This window comes from Dendrobium catenatum, unplaced genomic scaffold (genome assembly GCF_001605985.2).
Source record: "Dendrobium catenatum unplaced genomic scaffold, ASM160598v2 fragScaff_scaffold_231, whole genome shotgun sequence".
In the NCBI taxonomy this organism is placed as follows: domain Eukaryota; kingdom Viridiplantae; phylum Streptophyta; class Magnoliopsida; order Asparagales; family Orchidaceae; genus Dendrobium; species Dendrobium catenatum.
In genome coordinates this window covers 7110942-7129382 of record NW_021318693.1, presented here as the reverse complement: position 1 = coordinate 7129382, position 18441 = coordinate 7110942, and the positions used below count along the sequence as shown (strand labels likewise).

The 18441-nt window shown below is 37.0% G+C and overlaps 2 protein-coding genes across 3 annotated transcripts in view; both read left to right on the top strand.

The window, feature by feature from the left end:
- The first annotated feature begins 1146 nt into the window (after positions 1 to 1146).
- LOC110091862 (putative glycine-rich cell wall structural protein 1) lies at positions 1147 to 3498 on the top strand. Its single transcript, XM_020816116.1, has 2 exons — positions 1147 to 1435; positions 3323 to 3498. Exons 1-2 carry the CDS (start codon positions 1147 to 1149, stop codon positions 3496 to 3498), a joined length of 465 nt encoding a protein of 154 aa, XP_020671775.1.
- A 2266-nt stretch (positions 3499 to 5764) lies between these two features.
- The window catches only part of LOC110091859 (protein CLP1 homolog), a 36649-nt gene continuing 23972 nt past the window's right edge, over positions 5765 to 18441 (top strand). Inside the window, exons 1-7 of one of the 2 annotated variants that reach the window (XM_028693156.1) lie at positions 5765 to 6045; positions 6118 to 6186; positions 6303 to 6380; positions 7713 to 7954; positions 8132 to 8270; positions 8375 to 8431; positions 9973 to 10107. In XM_028693156.1, coding sequence (XP_028548989.1) covers positions 5854 to 6045; positions 6118 to 6186; positions 6303 to 6380; positions 7713 to 7954; positions 8132 to 8270; positions 8375 to 8431; positions 9973 to 10107 — 912 coding nt within the window. In that variant the 5' untranslated portion in view covers positions 5765 to 5853. The remainder of the gene's footprint in view (positions 6046 to 6117; positions 6187 to 6302; positions 6381 to 7712; positions 7955 to 8131; positions 8271 to 8374; positions 8432 to 9972; positions 10108 to 18441) is intronic. The other variant, XM_020816112.2, reaches the window with a different exon arrangement.

The following is an 18441-nucleotide window of genomic DNA, read 5'->3' as shown; positions in this document are numbered from 1 at the left end:
TCGGGAGGGGCGGGCGGGCAGTGAAGCGCCGGGTCTGGTGGGAAGCGAAGCGCCTAGTCGAGTGAGCCGGTTAGGGCGAGTAACACGTGGTTAGGAAGGCTCGCCGAGCAGAGGGTGGGTGGCTGGGCGGTCAGGTAGGTAAATTTTTAAATTAGTTTTTTTTTTTAGAAGGCCTTATTCCGCGCGCATGTTTTCCACCGGAAAAGACCACCATAAATATTTTTCCTACGTTGGTTTTACCGGTAGAAATTTTGCCGTCGGTAAATTCCAACTCTGCCGGAAAATGATCAATTTCGGTTAAGTAACCGGCGATCTACCGGCGAAGGCCAGCGGTTTTAAAAACATACGACAGCTAACTAAACCGTCGGAGAACCGTCGATAAAATGACCGTCGGTAGGTCGTCGGTCAATTAACCGGCGGCGTCACAGTCGGGAAATCGCCGGCATAAAATCTGGTTGAAACCGGCGGTCAGAGCCGCCGGAAAACCGCCGGTACTAGTTTCCTACGCGATTTTTTCCGGCGGCACAAAAACCGCCGTAAAGCCGCCGGTAGTTAAAAAAACCGCCGGTTAATATAAGCTAACCGTCAGAAAAAACCGCCGGTTTTCGGCGTTTTTCCTGTAGTGGGTCGAAAATGCTGCCGGTAATAGATGATTTTTCTTTTGTGATCTTTGATAGTGATGTTCATTTTACTTCTTACTTTTGGAAAACTAAGTTGATACTTATGGGCACAAAATATAGATTTCAAGTATATTTCATTCATGATATAATGGAAAATTAAAGGTAGTTAAAAGAATATCAAGCAATCTTTATCAAAGGGTTAGGTAATAGATAAAACAAAGCAATGTCTATTAGGCTAAACAATTTTACCTAAGAAAATCTTCTAGATCATTTGATGATTAGAATGATGCATTAGTTTGCATTTTCCCTAAATAGCTCCCTCACAAAGATTTAAACATTTGCCCTAATCAAAATTTCAAAGCCCGCCGAATTGTTTGACCTAAAGCACTTTTTTTTTTCCTTCTAATAATCCTCATTTGAAACCTCTGCTTCTCTATCATAAACCTACTTTGCAGTGCAAGCCTCAGCTATAAATAGCGCTCATTTGGCCACCACAGCTTCTCATCCACCATTCCATAAACAAACAATGGCTACAAGCAATAAGCTCACGGCTCTTGCATTGTTAGTTCTGCTTAGCATTAGCTTCTGCCTTTCCTTCGCAAGGTCCTTGAAGCAGGCTAGCAAGCCAAAATCAAGTTCTGGCTACCACGTAGCTGATGATGGCGACGGAGGAGGGGACGGTGGGGGTGAAGGTGGTGGCGGTGATGGTGGAAGCAGTGGCGATGGCGGCAATGGCGATGGTGATGGTGGCAGTGGAGATGGCGATGGCGGTGGTGGCGATAGTGGCGGTGGAGATGGCGGTGGTGGTGGTGGTGGTGATGGTGGCGGTGGTGGTGGTGGTGGTGATGGTGGCGGTGGAGATGGCGGCGGTGGCGATGGCGGTGGCGATGGTGGCGGTGGTGATGGTGGCGGTGGCGACGGAGGTGGCAGCCGCTAAAGGGTTCGTAGAAGCAGGATGTTGCCACGGACACGACCACCATCCTTGTGGTGGTGGTTTAGTACACAGTAGAGGGCTGTGGAAGTGTGGCTGCTTTCAATTTTTATCCTTAGTCAAAAATAAAAGTTTCATGTGAAAGCCTCATAGCTAAAGATGCTGAAGAATAAGACGCAGTAATGGTCAATATTGTCGCGTATTGTGCAATATAGTCTTTAAAATAATATTATGTAACCTTTGTGAAATTGTCATCAGATGCAGAACAATGTCAGTCTACTTTTATATTTGATAATAAATGTTTTTTCTTCTACTTGTCTTTGATTTTATTTGGAATGATTTTTTTATTGATTCTTAAAATAAATTTTTAGTAAAAAAAATTTAATTCTTATACTTAAAAATTATTTTAAGAAATAATTAAAAAATAGTTTCAATTGAAACTTTTATGCCATCAATTGCTAACAATGATCATCAGATTTAATTGATGGACAAAGTTATAGGATTCATTATGCCTCTAAGGTCTTTCTAATTTAAATCCTTTTTATGGGAAGAATATGAAGACAATTTTTAAATTTAGTTGCCTTTTAGTGATTTTCACCAAAATTCTTACATACTCTATTGAATAGGGTGTGTTAATTCTCTCGATCATAAACTATTTTAACAAATTCAACTATTATTTATTAATTACTCCCATTAAGATGCTTATTTTTACTATAAAAACACAAGATTTAGAGATCGTTTAGTCCTTCAAATAAGATCAAGAAGTTTCCAATTACTATTTTCTGCTGGATTTATGCGGGTCATTTATATGTGCGTTTTTTTTTTTTTTTTTTTTTTTTTTTTTTTTTTTTTTGGTACAATTGGTTTCGTTTGAGACAATTTTTTTTATTATTTTCTAAAGCTGTTTTTTATTACTAAAATTTATATTTTAAGAAATTTTTTACTAAAAAGTAGCCAAAGGCAAGATATGACTTGCTTCAACTCCATCAATTGCTTACAATAACCCCTTCTTCTGCCATCCTTCTCTTGATCAATCTCCTTACCATTATCAATTTTTGCTAGGATACAAATAAAGGCTTCGTTTAGGATAATTTTTTTATAAACTTATTTTCAAATAAAAAAATTTTAAAATAAAATTTTTTTTAACATTAAAACTGCTTTAAAAAAATTAAAAAAAAAACTATCTCAAAAGTAGCCAAAACATCGTTGCCTCACTGTTAGGACAACAATGTTTGTAAGTATCATTGAACAAATCAAGGTTTTTTGCTAAAATAATTATCGACTAATGCTGCGAATGATAAATTCTATTTTAATTATTGAAAGGCAAAGAAATATTGTTGAACTAAAAAATTGTTCAAATAAGCATATAACTAATCAAAGATTTAGGCTTCGTTTGGGACTGTTTTCTTTCTGCTTCTTAAAGCATCTTCCTAGAACAAAATTTTTAATTTTTTACTAGAAAGTTGCTTTAAGAAGCAATAAAAAAGTCGTCTCAGACTTCGTTTGAAATATTTTACTTAATGCTTACTAAACTAGTATTTTAGTACAAAATTCTTTTAAGCTATTAATTTTTTACTAAAAAATGCTTTATGAAACAATAGGGAAGTTGTCTCAAACAAAGTGTTAAAATGATGAATGGAAATTTTTATATGAAGAAGAAAGAATATTAGAGAAAATAATAATGGTTCCCATACATATTTATAAGAAATTCTCAGCAACTAAATTATCAAAATGAAATTTGAACTCACCGAATTAATGAATGTTGAAGCAGTCAAAGAAATTGTATATCGAATACAAAGCAAATGTGTTGTTTTGCATCACCTGGAAGCCGATGGAGTAGGGGAAGTCAAAGGAGATGAGGAAGATGAACAAGGCACTCGAGGACGTTTTGATCGTGTCATATTGCGGAACCCAAACAGTCCGGATCGCAGGAAGCGGAAGATTTAGAGCTCGCTCCGACTTTTTGGTGCCATGGAAGCCGAAGTGTTCGATCGGGACGTCCGTCGCTGACTTCATCTCTATAAATTAGAGAAGAGAGGGTGGAGTGAAACAGAGAGAGAGAGAGAGGCGATCAGGCGAACAACCTAGTGAGAGAGAGCGAGCGTGAAGGAGAGCAAGTGAATGCATTCACGCAGGCGAGTGGCTAGGTCAAGTGGGAGGTAAGGTTTGTTTTTTATATTATTAAGAAAAAAATAATAATATTTTAAATAGAATTTTATATATGTATTAATAGAATTTATAATAAAAGATAATTATAAAAAGATTTTTAAGAAATATTAAAATTAAAATAAGAACTATTTAAGTATACTTAATAATTAATTATAGAGAGATATGATTATATATAAGTTAAAAAAAACCTTATAAAATCATGTATTATTATAAGTATCATTTTATTGAAGTCAGAGCAAGGACATTAAGAGCAAGCAATCCTAATCAAAGTGAGTACTCATATCTTTTTAATTACAGTAATGATTTTGTTCTCTCTTAAATTATATGCATCGAAAGTTAGTAATACTTTTTTAATTAAGTCTTTATTACAAGCTAGATCATGACGTGTCTTTCAAGTCTTTATTGCAAGCTAGATCATGATGTGTCTCTCATATACAATGATTAGTCATATTGAGTCAAATGAGAATTAAATTATTATGCTTCGTATTATCATATAAAGGTAATGAATACTATTTACATGAAATGACTAGCTATATATACTTGCATGTGCATGTTGACTGATGGAGCATACCCCCTTATGATACTAGTTGGGGACGCAATGTATCCGTTCACGTATATGAAAAATGTTATGAAAAAGGAAAAATAAATTAAAAAAGGAGTACCTTCATTAGTACTAAATTAGATGATAGCTCCTGTGACGGTTGAATTATTTTTGAGAAAAAAGAAAATTTTAGATAAAGATATTGTATATGTATAATATTAAAAGTCTTGAAATGAAATGAATCTAAATGTAATTACTTTATGAATTGAAATGATCAATGGCAGAGCTATAAATTTTATTCAAGGGGGGGGTCTAAATTAAAATACTTTTGTTTGTCATATTATATGGAATATTATAATACATTTAAATAGTTGATCATGAACCTTTGGTGGTTCTCATTTAGATTGTCTTGCCCAATTAAAATCACATTTTACTAACTAGAAACACCATCTTTGTTATTGGACTGATATTTGACAAACATCTTCAAATGAATAACATGAAAGTACTTTTGTTTGTCATATTATATGAAATATTATAATACATTAAAATAGTTGATCATGAACCTTTGGTGGTTCTCATTTAGATTGTCTTACCCGATCAAAATCACATTTTACTAACTAGAAACACCATCTTTGCTATTGGACTGATATTTGACAAACATCTTCAAATGAATAACATGAAAGTTAGCATATATAAACTATGATGCACTTATATACTAGTTAATGAGAAGTTTGTCATATTCCATGAGAAATGAGTGATCTATTTATAAATTTTGAGTGTAGTATAACCAATAAATAAGAAGGAGATCAATGATAAGTTGGAAGTTGTTTGAATGGACGACCTATATTGATTCTCTTGATCGTGAACTATTTATTAGGCATTTGAATATTTTAATGATATCAAAATTTGATGATCTTGGACTCGTTGGATTTGTCTCGTAGAGCTGCTCGATTCGACTATAAGCATGTTAGTTTGGAAATAGTTAAACATCCAATTTATGGTTTGAACTTTTCAAATGCGCTCCGGATCGTGACATTCTCCCATCGAAATTCTTTCACCATTGATTCAAGATACATTAACATTTGCATATGCTACTTTTTTCACTTAAATCTCAGTTTTCTTCCTTTGCAATTTTTTTAATTTTTTTAGATATTAATTACTTGTATTTAAGATTATATTCTATTTATCTTGCACTTTTGGCCAAACAGAAAGAGTTGAATCTTATGATGCAATTGATATAATATATAAATGATATTGAATGGAAAAAGTTCTTGAAAAGTAGCATTTAAATTTAAATATCTATTTATAAAATTATCACTCAATTATTTTTATTTATAATGATATCTAAGATGATAACAAAATTTTATTTCTTAATATTTTTATTAAATTTTTTCTATCTAACATACATAAATATTTGATTTGATAATTTTTAATGGTTGCATGCATAACATTCGAAATATTCTCATTGATATAGTTATCATTTAACACCTGAAATCATTTATATATTCTCATTGATATAGAGGCTATCAGACGGAGATTTGCATTTTCCCTTTAGGTTTCGGAAGAGGGAAACGAACTACAGAGAGGGGTACATGTCCGCCAACGACGGCGCCACAATGGCGTCAAGTCGGCAGTTTGTGCTGGAGAAGGAGAGCGAGCTGAGGGTGGAGGTGGGCCCCGAAGCTACTCTCCGTCTCCGCCTCACCGCCGGCGCCGCCGAGGTTTTCGGCGCCGAGCTCCCGCCGGAGAAGTGGATCACTGTTCCCGCTTTCCAAAATATTGCCGTAATTTCTTTTCCCACACTCATCACTTGCCCTACTTCAGTAGCTTGAAACTTTTCAGGACCTTTATGGCAGATTTTCACTTGGAAGGGTGCGACAATCGAATTGGACGGAATCAGCGAAGTTGAGTACGTGGCAGATGAAGTGAGTGAGCATTTTGTTTCAGAAAGGAGATTTTGTGGTTAACCTTCGTTTCTCAGGCTTTTCTTGATTGAGTTTGCCACTTTTTGTTTGATACATGGCTTTTTGATTTTTTATAGACGCCTATGGTGAGCTATGTGAATGTCCATGCTATATTGGATGGGAGAAGGACTCGTGCTAGAACCGGTAATTCACAGGTATAAGTTTGCTTGGCTAACCTTCCGTGTTGTTGTGAAACTTTTTGCGAATGCTAGTGTTTTTTTTATGACTTCAGACCTTAGTCTTTTAATATGCAGGTGTATGTTATATGTAGATGACCAAGTTCTTGTAGGTCAGATCATGGCTAAAATAAATGAAAAGTTAGATTATTGGAGATATTTTTTAAAGAGGAATTAGGATTAATGGAACAAAGATAAATTATATCATATATAATTTTAGTGGGTGTGAAGTTGATGGGTTTTAGTTAATATTGTTGGAAGATCAATTGATATGTCCATGACATATATCTAAGTTTCTTGGAGCTATTTTACATGTCAATTTCGGTGTAGATGGAAATATTTTTCATATAGTTCATATTGGGTTGTGAAAGTAAAGAAGTATAATATGTAATAGGGGAATATTAGAGTGACTTAAAGATAAATTTTATAAAATTAGTATTCACTAGTTATATTATTTGGATTCAAGTGATGAGCAATAAATAAATCACTAATAACTAAGTTGAGTAAAGCAAAACATGAGAATGTTCAAATATAAGTGTGACAAAATTCGATTTAAAATAGATCTAGAAATGATTGTGTTAGAGGAGTGATAGGAGTATCACCTATTAAACATAAGGTAATGAAAACTAAATTAGATGGCTTGAGCAGGTAAAAAGGATGATCAAATATTTACCAATAAGATAAAATAAACAAATTAATATCAATAAATTAGAAAGAAAAGTGGTTGATGCAAAATCCTTCATCAATCGTTGATTCCCAAAATTGTAGCATCAATGATATTCCTTCTACGACACTTGATTTTGGGGGTTGTAGCTTCAATGATCCTTTCTTTTTGCATGTCCTTTTTATGATTTCTTTTTTCCCTGGGACATTAGCAGTTGGGTGGTATCTTACTTCAGCAGCTTTGCTTCTCAGGACTGTAGCAATCAACGATTTTCTTTTTTGCTTCCTTCGGTCGGCACTATAGTACTTGCGATTTCTTGCTTGTTCTTGAATATCGAGAGTTGTTTTGCCTTGCCTGAAATTTTTTGGAAACTTGCACTTTAGATTATATCTTAATGGATTCTAAAAATTACTATATTTGGGGTTATAAATGAGACCTTTGAAGTATGTTATATACACTCAATAGTTTCATAAAGTTTCATATTTGCATCAATATTTATGTGTGCTATTTAATGTAGATTTTTCAATGCGCCATAAGTCATTTCAAAACTAGTCATCTCCAATTTCATACATCATTTCGTTTAATGCATGGGAGAATCGTCTCAGCTTCTTTTCTGGCTACTGAGTATTGATTACTTTTTTTTCAAGGGCCCTCGTACTATTGTTGTTGGGCCAACAGATTCAGGTAAAAGTAGTCTGTGTAGAATGCTGCTTAACTGGGCTTGCAAGAGAAGCTGGAAGCCTACTCTCGTGGACTTGGATATTGGCCAGGGATCTATTTCCATGCCTGGGTGTATTGCTGCTAGCTCTGTCGAAATGCCTATGGATGCTTTTTGGGAAATTCCTACTGAGATGCCTGTCGTCTATTTCTATGGCCATACTAGTGCAAGGTACTTTAAATAAGCCATCTTAATATAGAATATCTTCACATTCTTTGCCTTTTTTTCCAAGTATCATGTTAATTTTCACTAATCAAGGACTTAGATTACTAGGTTATATTTTTGCATCAAAAGTTTTTTTGTTTACATCAAGATTCGAGAAGCATCTGTAGATTTATAACCTGACAGTGCGAATGTAGAGTTATATAAAGTTCTTATGAAGGAACTAGCTCAAACTCTGGAGAAACGATTCTCATGCATCTCTGAATATGAAGTTGCTGGCATGGTTATCAACACAATGGGGTGGACTGATGGTTTAGGGTATGAGGTACCTTGTAATGCGAGTTTGTAGCTTATTGGGATACTCTATAGTTCTTCATCAGCCTCTATCATGTTGTCTGACATTTCTACATCGGTTATCTGGTGGTGCAGTTACTTCTTCAAGCAATCAATATTTTTAACGCAGATGTTGTTCTGGTTTTGGGACAGGTAATTTGTTGATAATATTTTATATTTCTTTTTATTATACTTCGTGAACTTGTTTTCCTTTTATTTCTTATTGATTTGGTTCAAGGTCCCTTAATTTTTTTTCCTTTTCATGGAGGAATGCATCGGGCTTGTTATGTGATAGAAATGTACCCCTCAAACTTAAGGTAAAATTCTATAAGATGGTAGTGAGGCCTGCAATGCTTTATGGTGCCGAATGTTGGCCTTCAAAAGAGAAGCATAATACTAAGTTAAGTGTGGCAGAGATGAGGATGCTCAGGTGGATGAGTGGCTTTACCCTTAGAGATAGGATACGAAATGAGCATATACGTGAAAAGGTTGGAGTAGCTCCAATAGAAGATAAGATTAGAGAAAGTCGCCTTAGATGGTTTGGTCACATAAAACGGCGGCCTTGTGATGACCCGGTTAGGAGAGTAGAGGTATTAGATTTGACTTATGTTAAGAAAGGTAGGGATAGACCTAAAAAAACTTGGTTAGAAAATATTAGGAATGACCTTTCTTTATTAGATTTAAACGAGAATTTGACTTTTAATAGGACACAATGGAGAAAAATGATTCATGTAGCCGACCCCACGTAGTGGGATAAAGGCTTGATGTTGTTGTTGTTGTTGTTGTATTTCCAAGTAATTGTTACTACTAGAGATTGATATGGATATGCGTTGAAAATAAAAGAAAAATGGCTTTTATGTTTACTTGCACTTCCACTTTTCAGCAAACTTTCATTTTATCTCTTGATCAATGAAACGTCATGGTTCTCTAAACATAATGCTCATTGCTCCCCTTTTCCCATATGCACTGCATCCAGGTAGACATATCTTCTTGCCAAAGATGGATTGATCTCTCTATATTTCTCATTCTCTATTTCTCTCTTTTTCCTTCTGTGTTTAATGATATATAAAGACTGCTTGAAAGTTTTTAGAGAATCCTGACAATTATCTGTAGAGCATGGTTTTTTATTTTTTGTTTGAAAATTATTCACATTCTAGCTGAAACTTGAATATTTAAGAAATGAACACTCAGTCCAAAATACTCAACTAAAGAATTTGTCTTTTTTGTATAACGGAAAACTCATTGATATTTTAACGAAAGCAAAAAAATATGGGTTAATGTATGTAGATTGATTTTATCAAATAGTGTTCGAATATAGAGTTTTTTCTAATCTCTCTTCTATAAATGATTTTTTAAAACTTAATTTATGAGGAGCCCTTGTGCAGGGGAAGCTTTTCAATATGTTAAGAGATGCATTAAACTCATTGATAATTTAATAAAAGAAAAAAAAATATGGGGTGGAGATTTGTTAAGCTCTTCAAAATTTGTATGGTCGGATTGCAAATAAAGATAGTAGGATGTTAGTTTTGTAAATAACCTAATTTTATATGTTACACAAGAAATAGCCCGCTATTCTTATCTACTGCTATGTAGACTGATTTTATCCATGTCTGAGTGTTCGGATACAAAGTTTTTTCTAATCTCTCTTCTAAAATCATAATTTAGAACTTAATTTATGAGGAACTCTTGTGTAGGAGAAGCTTTTCAGTATGTTAAAAGATGTATTGAAGAGCAAACCTCATGTAGACATTGTGAAGCTTCACAAGTCAGAAGGTGTGGTACTGAGGAATCAGAAAGTCCGTCAGATGTCTAGAAGTTACAGAATTAGAGTAAGTTTTTCTCTGCCATATTCTTCATGTTGCTGCAAAGTTACCTAGTATTTACTTTTTGTTTGGTTCTATATCATGCTAGTTTTTTCCCTAGCAAAAGAAATTTTCTTTATGAATCAGGATTATACTATTAATAGATGTAATAGTTCCAATAGTAGGAACCTTTTTTTTTTTTTGTTAGATAGGAAGTTATCACTTTGCTGCTCTGGCACATTCATGTTGAAATTGTTGGAGAGGAAATTTTTTTGTTGTATCTTACTGATTGAATGTTAGTGCTTATGTACAGGCAAATAGGAAGTATAGAAAAAAATAGATATCAAAAGAATATTCTTAATTATGAAGATAAAATATATCAATAAAATCATATCTTTGTCCAATGCTTTTCCATGATAACATTGTCCCATCAACTTGGTGTATAAAGATCAATTTGTTTCTGCTTGATGCAAATATTATAAAACTGAAGAGATCTTAGAGCTTTGGTAAAGATATAAATGAATTTGTTAGGCCGGCCCAAGGGCCGGCTGAACCGGTCCATCCTAGACGGGTTCATTGTTACAAACGGCGGGCTAGCTCACTAATTAAGCTTTGTATTGGAGTGAAAATTTTGAATTAGGGGCTATTTAGGAATTATGTAATTTTCCTTTTGCTTTAATTACTTTCTTCTTGCTAGGTTTAGGGTTATCTTGAATTTGGAGGTTGAATTTTAGATTTAGGGTTTTGCTTTTGGGCTCTATACTTTGGTTAGAGATTTGGAGAATTGAATCTTCCCTCGAACTGAAGATTTTTGTATCGTTTGTTGTTTTTCTTGTTCTTTGGCTGAATTGGATTATATCTTGATGTTTTTCTCTATTATGCTTGGAATTTCTGCACCAAATTTGATGAATTTCTCTGAAATTCAGCAATTTCCTGCACTATGGTGGTTGTTTTCTTCAAATTGATATAAGAGCACGTCGATCTAAGGGAAACCAATGGATGGAAGAAAAGTGGAAGTCTTGGAGGGAGAACTTGGGCAACTCAAATCAGATTTTGAGGAGATTTCTGATTTTTAAAATCAGATCGCATCAGTTAATGAAAGGATGGAGGAAAAGTTCGCCGTGGTGGAAGACATGTTGAAGATATTGCTAGAAGCCAAACCCAATCCGGCTACATCGGAAGCAAAGGAAACTACCGACAACCATGGAAGAGGTGAGGAACCCTAACACGTTTAGGTGACGGAAAAATCCAGGAGTAGAGATCTTGGAGGGTGAAGACGGAATGCCTCATATAGAATCACTTTTAAGTGAGCATATGAGCATTGGCTACGAAAGAAGGGGTGCTGATTTTGTGAGGAGAGGGGATGATTTCGATCGCCGAGGTGCTGATTTTGAAAGAAGAAGAGGGGATTTTGATGAAGTGTTTGGGTATGATTGTCAGAGGGAAGATCGTGACAACTAGGGAGCACCTCCTCTTTGAGGAATAGGAGGCTATGGAGGATTCAGGGGAAATGGTGGTGATCCGAAGGTGAGGAAGCTGAAGATGCCCATCTTTGAGGGCGAGGACGCACATGGCTGGATCTACAAGGTGGAGCAATACTTTGCAATCAACGGGTTGACAGAGTAGGAGAAATTGACAGCTACAGGACTGTGCTTAGAAGGGAAGGCATTGGCATGATACCAATGATTGGATATGAGGCGATTCATTCGGAGCTGGAGAGAGTTCAAGGATTGTTTACTAGAATGTTTTCGAACCAATAAGGGAGGAGATTTCTATGAGTAGTTCTTCGCCCTGACACAGGAGGGTACCGTGGCAGAGTATTGTGACAAGGGATAAATAGCTGATAAAGAGGTGGTGGTGCTGATCGATAGTGGGGCAACCTACAATTTCATCTCCGATCAGATTGCAGATATGCTAAGGGTGAAATTAGTGGATACTGGGGGCTACGAGGTGATGATGGGAACGGGAAAGGTGGAGATGGCTAGAGGAGTATGTAGGGGGGGTAGTGCTAACTATTCAGGGGATCCAGGTGAGGGAGGACTTTTTTTCACTGGAGTTGGGGAGCACTGATGTCATCCTGGAGATGAAATGGCTATAGACCTTGGGAGATACCAAGGTCAATTGGGGAGCACTAAGAATGGAGCTAGTGGTAACTAGGGGAAGGAGGATGGTGATTCAGGGCAACGTCGAGCTGTCCAATGCTGGCGTATCTCTCAAATCTCTTATCAGGACCATACAGGAGGTGGGAAGAAGAATTTTGGTAGAGTTGCAACGCTTGGAAGGGTTCAGACTAGAGGATGAGGGAGACATTCCTACTTCAGTTCAACCGCTCATATAACAGTTCAGTTAGATTTTTCAACCTCCCCAGGGCCTACCTCCATAGAGAGAGATGGAGCATGCCATTACCTTGAAGAAAGTGGTGTCACCGATCAGTGTTCAGCCGCACCGCTATCCCTAGATTTAGAAGGATGAGATGGAAAAGCTTATTCGTGAGGTGTTGGAGGTGGGGATCGTCAGGCCAAGTGTGAGTCCTTTCTCTAGCCCAATCTTATTGGTCAAGAAAAAGGATGGGAGCTGGAGGTTTTGTATGGATTACAGAGCTTTAAACAAGGGGACAATGCTGGATAAGTTCCCTATTTGTGATTGATGAGCTCTTGGATGAGCTGTATGGAGTAGTGATATTTTCCAAGTTGTATTTGAAGTTAGGTTATCATCAAATCAGAATGAAGGAGGCAGGTGTTCAAATGACGACTTTCAGGACATACAAGGGGCTCTACAAGTTTCTAGTGGTGCTATTTGGGCTTACTTAAGCCCCCGCTACTTTCCAATCTTTGATGAACAACATGTTCCTGTCGTACCTCCTAAAGTTTGTCCTGATTTTCTTTGATGACATACTGGTGTACCAATAAGACTGAAGAGGAGCATCTGGAGCACTTGAGGGTGGTTTTAGGAGTTCTACAGGAGCATCAGCTAAGGGCCAACCTAAAGAAGTGCAACTTAGCTTAGGCTAGTGTGGAGTACTTAGGCATGTGGTGTCCCAGAAGGAAGTGGCGGCTGATCAAACCAAAATTGAGGCAGTGCAACAGTGGTCTTTGCCTAGGAACCTGAGGGAGTTAAGGGGTTTCCTAGGATTGACTGGTTACTACCAGAGATTTGTGAGGGGATACAGTACTATAGCTTAGCCCTTGATTAAGCAACTGAAGAAGGATGGCTTCTTGTGGGGAGAAGTAGCGACCCATGCCTTTGAGAGATTGAAGAAAGCCATGACTACAGTCCATATTTTATCTCTCCTAGATTTTAATCATATTTTTATAGTGGAGACCGATGCGTTCAAATATGGGTTGGGGGTCGTACTCATGCAGAATCACATATCTATAACATACTATAGTCAAGTACTGTCAGCCAGAGCTAGGCTGAAGTCAGTATATGAGAGAGAACTTATGGCCATTGTGTTGGCTACAAACGACAGTGGGTGGCTGGTTGGCAGCGGCGTTGGTGATTGTGGCTGGTAGGGTGGTGGCGGTCAGCTACTATGAGTGGTGGTGACAAGTTAGCTTGATTACACTTAAAATGGTTTTCTCTCAAAACTAGACGAGTAGGGCGGTGGTGGTCTTTTATCTCACAATGCATAAAAAACATGCATAAGTCTTATTTGTTATTTGAAATTTGCGATATTTTCTGGTTATATTGAAATTATACACACAAGTTCTTAAATTTGAATTTCTCCATTGTGCTAAGAAATGTGTGCACGAGGCTTATTCTTTACGTCACAAATGTTGCCTACTACTTTTCCTCGTTGTGCTAAGAAAAGCGCACAGGTTTTGTTTATCGCACCAAATGCTTTACACTTGGAATTTTGAAAGTTTTGAGTTGTTGCCTTTTATATCTTTGTGTGTGAGATAGTAATGCTAGTGATGACAAGAATCAAACACAATTTTTTTTTTATTTTCTCTTCTATTTTTTTGGCTTTTCTTTCTTCCTTTTTTTTTCTTTTTTTTTTTTAAGTTTTTTATTTTCTAAATGAGTGAGAGAAGAGAGAATGAAAGAGAGAGAGTGTGAGGAATAGAGAGAGCAAGAGGGGAAAGTTAGGGAGAGATTTCTCTCTATATTTAGAGAGAGAAAGAGAAAGATGGAGGTGGAGAGAGAAAGGAAGGACGAGAGTGAGAGTAGGAAAATGCTAGAGATAAAGAGAAAGAGGGTTAGATAGTTCATTGGTGGCTTCACCTGTGAGCTTTTGCTACAACTTTCATGCTCCTTTGCTAATGAGGGTTTCAGGAAATCATGTAGGAGCCAAGGGGAGGAAGAGGCGGAGGGTTTGTGAGTTTTGGAGAGAGACCAGTTGCATGTTAGGACTTATGATACACAGGGGAGTATAGGTTGGACGACGTTGTCGCGTGCGACTAAAAGAGGCTGAGGAAGAGAAAGATGAGGAGGTTGAGGGATGGGTGGTTTGTGAAATAGAGGGGATAAGTGTGAGCAGGCGGGAGAAGAGAATTTGAAGGTGATGTGGTCATGCTAGTGGTTCATCTGATCTATCGAGAGGAAGGGAGAGACGAAGGAGATTGGGAAAATAGAGGCCTGCTAAGGAGTTCTGTAAAATGGGAGAGACTAGTGCGAGTAGGTTTAGATTTTGGCTTTTTTTCTATGGTTGGATGGTAATACGAGATGGAACATCGAGACATTTAGGCACTGCTCATTACTTGCGACAAAAAAATAGATATTCAACTAACGATTTGGATGATATTTGAAAAAAATTATTTGATTTTGATTTAATTTTAATTATGTGTATATAATTATGTAGTCCTGACAATATTAATTTATTTTATTTTTAACCAATTTAGTTAGTGTGTGTAAAGCTTACATGTCATTTTCTCATAAAAAATGTCATTCACATGTCTCGAATTATGTGTTGTCGCCTTTTGCATGGGCAAATTTTACATTTCGCCTTCATGCGATGACCTTATAATACAGATATCCTTTTTGGGTTTCAGTATTCCAGATGTATCAGTGTGGTGTGATTTGTGAATAGGTATTTTTTGAGCGATTTCGATCATGATCAAGGCATTTTGAACCCGATTCACCTAGCTTCACATTAGTTGAGCATCGTTCTTTTCAATTTTGCTTGAATTGGTTGTGATATGCATATGGAGGTGTGGGCTCTGAAAATTTGGCCCCGGTCTCCCCCGCTACTTTTCTTCGGGGCAGTTTTGATGGAATTAAGTTTCGGGGTAAATTTTGGAAGGCATATGGATTTGTAGATAAGACACTACGCAGAGATTTCACCCTCATTTTGTGAGGACTTTATGATATGAGTTCTGGTTTCCTATAGGTGCAAGCCCCTATAGTCATGGTTTAAAATTGCACAATAAGAGGTGCGCCTCAGCGCAATTTCGTTCTTTTAAGCCTCAAAGCCTATGCAATGAGAGCTGGTCTTGAGGCGTACGCCTCAAGTTCACTGAGGCGCGCCTCGCCTTACCACCCCCCACCCCACCCCACCCCATCCCCGCGCGTCTTCGGTCATTTCGAACCGAAACGAGGTTTCTTCTCCCTTCTTCTTCTAGCGACATTTTCTCCTCTTCCTTCCATTCGACTGGCGTCGGCTTCCTTCCACCGAGAGTTGCTCTTCACCTCTTGCTTGGAGTTCTTTTCTATTGGAAGTTGGGCTGGAGTCTCCTTTGACCGACCGTTGAAAGCTCTTCTTCTTCGTGGTTGGAGTTTACTGTTTATTGACAAAGGTGAAATAGCTTTAGTTCCTCTTCTTCTTTGCACTCAAATGTGATGTTTTTGTTATTTCATCGCATTTATCGACATCTTCCTTTGGTTTTCATTCATTTTTGATGAATTTTTTTCCTTTTAAATTTTATGCAATCTTGCTTTGTTTTAGACATGCAATTTTTAATGTCATTTGATTGAAGTGTTGCCAGTGTAAAAAAATGAAAATGATAAAACTTTTTATTTATGTAATATTTAGATCTATTTTTGTTAGACTTATGTTTGTATGGACATGTGGTTTGGGCATGCATAATAACAAGTATAAGATGCTCTCTTCTTATCTTGTGCCTTTTTATGTTTTATATTATTTACTCATTAGTACATAAAAAATATATCATTTTATATTTATGCAATCTTTTGATTTTGAGGCTTACATATCAAAATGCCTTAAGGCTTTCACCTCACCTCACGAACAAAAAACACCTCAATATCTGATTACGCAATTTTAAACATTGCATATGGTTAATTACCCCTCCCGATAACGAGAGAGAACTTTCGATTAATGCTAGTCGTCGATCAGATACGTTCTATCCATAGGTACATAGTATCAGGCGTATAGTAACAGCATGGATAGTCATAATTTGAAGATTTGGTTGAAAATTTTAATATTTAAAATTGAAAATTACACCATCTTGCATTTAAAGTGGATGGTGGTGGAATGAATGATGGACCTGATCATGATCACATGGTTCCGTCGTCCCGGACCATCTTGGTCCCTGGTCTACTTAGTCAGAGAAGACGACCCAACCTTATATTAGGATTCTTATCGGCAGTCATGGGTTGCTTCGTCCAAGGGTACCTTATAGATCTGGGGTGAATGTTTCCCTAAGGGGATAAATTTGAATCCACCTTTGTTAATAGAGGGTTTTGTATCATATCGATTATATTCTATTTATTCATGTATAAGGATTTGATTCCACTAAGGAACGTATTAGCTCTGACCATAACCGTTATCTCTTGGTGAAATTTGGTGGCAAAACCACTCGGTTCAGAGGGCCCCCTGGGTCATAACCGTTTACCTATAATGTCATTTGGTGGCGAAACTGTTGGTTAGAGGACATGTACCACATCCTTACTAGCATGAGACTATTTTGATAATGAATACTAGTGATATTTTCGACTAAGTATTAGCTCTATGTGAGCTGAAGTAAATTTCAATTCGTCCACCCCGGCAAACTATCACGAATGGTGGATTGATTTTGTTTTAAGTGATTAATGGTTAAATTTCAATATTAAACATTTAGATTTTAGAATTTTTTTTAGAGTTTTGGATTTCATGGGTGTGAGATTTTGGGAGGCATTTTGAAGTATTTGGAATTAACCCCTCCGATTGAGATTTTTTGTTCAACATGGCCATCATCGGAGTGTTTTGAGGTCATTTGGGAATTTCATTTATTGGACCTTGTCGACTCCGTCTATTGGTCGCAAGGTTTTAAAAGGCGAAATCGGGAATCGAGGCGTTTTTTCTAAGCGAGGCGAGGCGTAAGCCTCGAGGCGGATCGAGGCGTAAGCCTCAAAATGAATAAAATAAATTACTTTAAAACTATAAATAATGACAAAAAATAACAAAATATTATGTCAACTATGAATTTGAAGATTTGTTTCAAGAAAATATTACTGGAATATAAAATATAAAATAAACTCACTTAAAAATAAACTCACCTATACACCTAACTGAATGAAAAAGAATGGCAAATGTTACATAGTAATATCATGCAAATAATATATACATGTTCAAAGTTCTTGTTCCCATTTAGGCATAGAAATTTATAATTCCAAACCCTAAACCTTAAGCTAATACTTAAATAACATTCTAAAACTTAAGTTAGTAATGTAAGAGAAATCAAATTGAGCTAATACAAAATTAGTAATAGATCCTAATACTTATTGTCTCTGAACGATAGTTAGTAATGTAAGAGAAATCAAATTGAGCATGAAGAAAAACAGGAACAAGAAGCTTACCTTGAGCACGGTGCAGGAAGAAAACAGGGAACGAACGACTGAGCTGTCGAAGTCGTGGATCTCGTCGAAGTCTTGGATGCCGTCGAACTCGTCGAACACGACGTAGGAAGAAACACGACGCAGCTTGGATGCCGTCGAAGCCCTGGATGCCCGTCGAAGTCGTGGGATCTCGTCGAAAGTGTTCCACACGACCGGAAGAAACACGTTGCAAAGCTGAAGTTGTCGAAGATCTCGAACTCCGTCGAAGTCGGTTGAACACGACATATGGAAGAGGATAAACAGGAGACAAATGATGTCGAACTTGAATCGTCGAAGTCGTCAGAAGTCAGTCGATGTCGTCTGAAGTCGTCAAATCTCGTCAAAGTCGAAGTGAAGTCGTCGTTAGGAAAGTCGGACGGGAGCAGGGATTCACACGACTCGAACGGGAGAGAAAGAGATATGAGCAAGCACGAACACGACAGAAAAGTATCAGGCCAATAGAAAAAAGATAAACTGGGAGCCGGCCGGATATGCTAACAAAGAGCCCTTAATCTCTATTACGCATGAAACTGGCGAATAAACAAATATTCGAAGGCAACCAGCGCCTTCAATCGCCTCGACGCCTCGCGGCCTGAGGCGTACGCACTC

Coding starts and splice junctions, on each gene's coding strand:
- LOC110091862 (XM_020816116.1), top strand. CDS start 1,147: ATGGCTACAAGCAATAAGCTCACGGCTCTTGCATTGTTAGTTCTGCTT. Junction 1,436..3,322: donor TGGCGGTGGTGGTGGTGGTG/GTGATGGTGGCG, acceptor ATGTTGAAGCAG/TCAAAGAAATTGTATATCGA.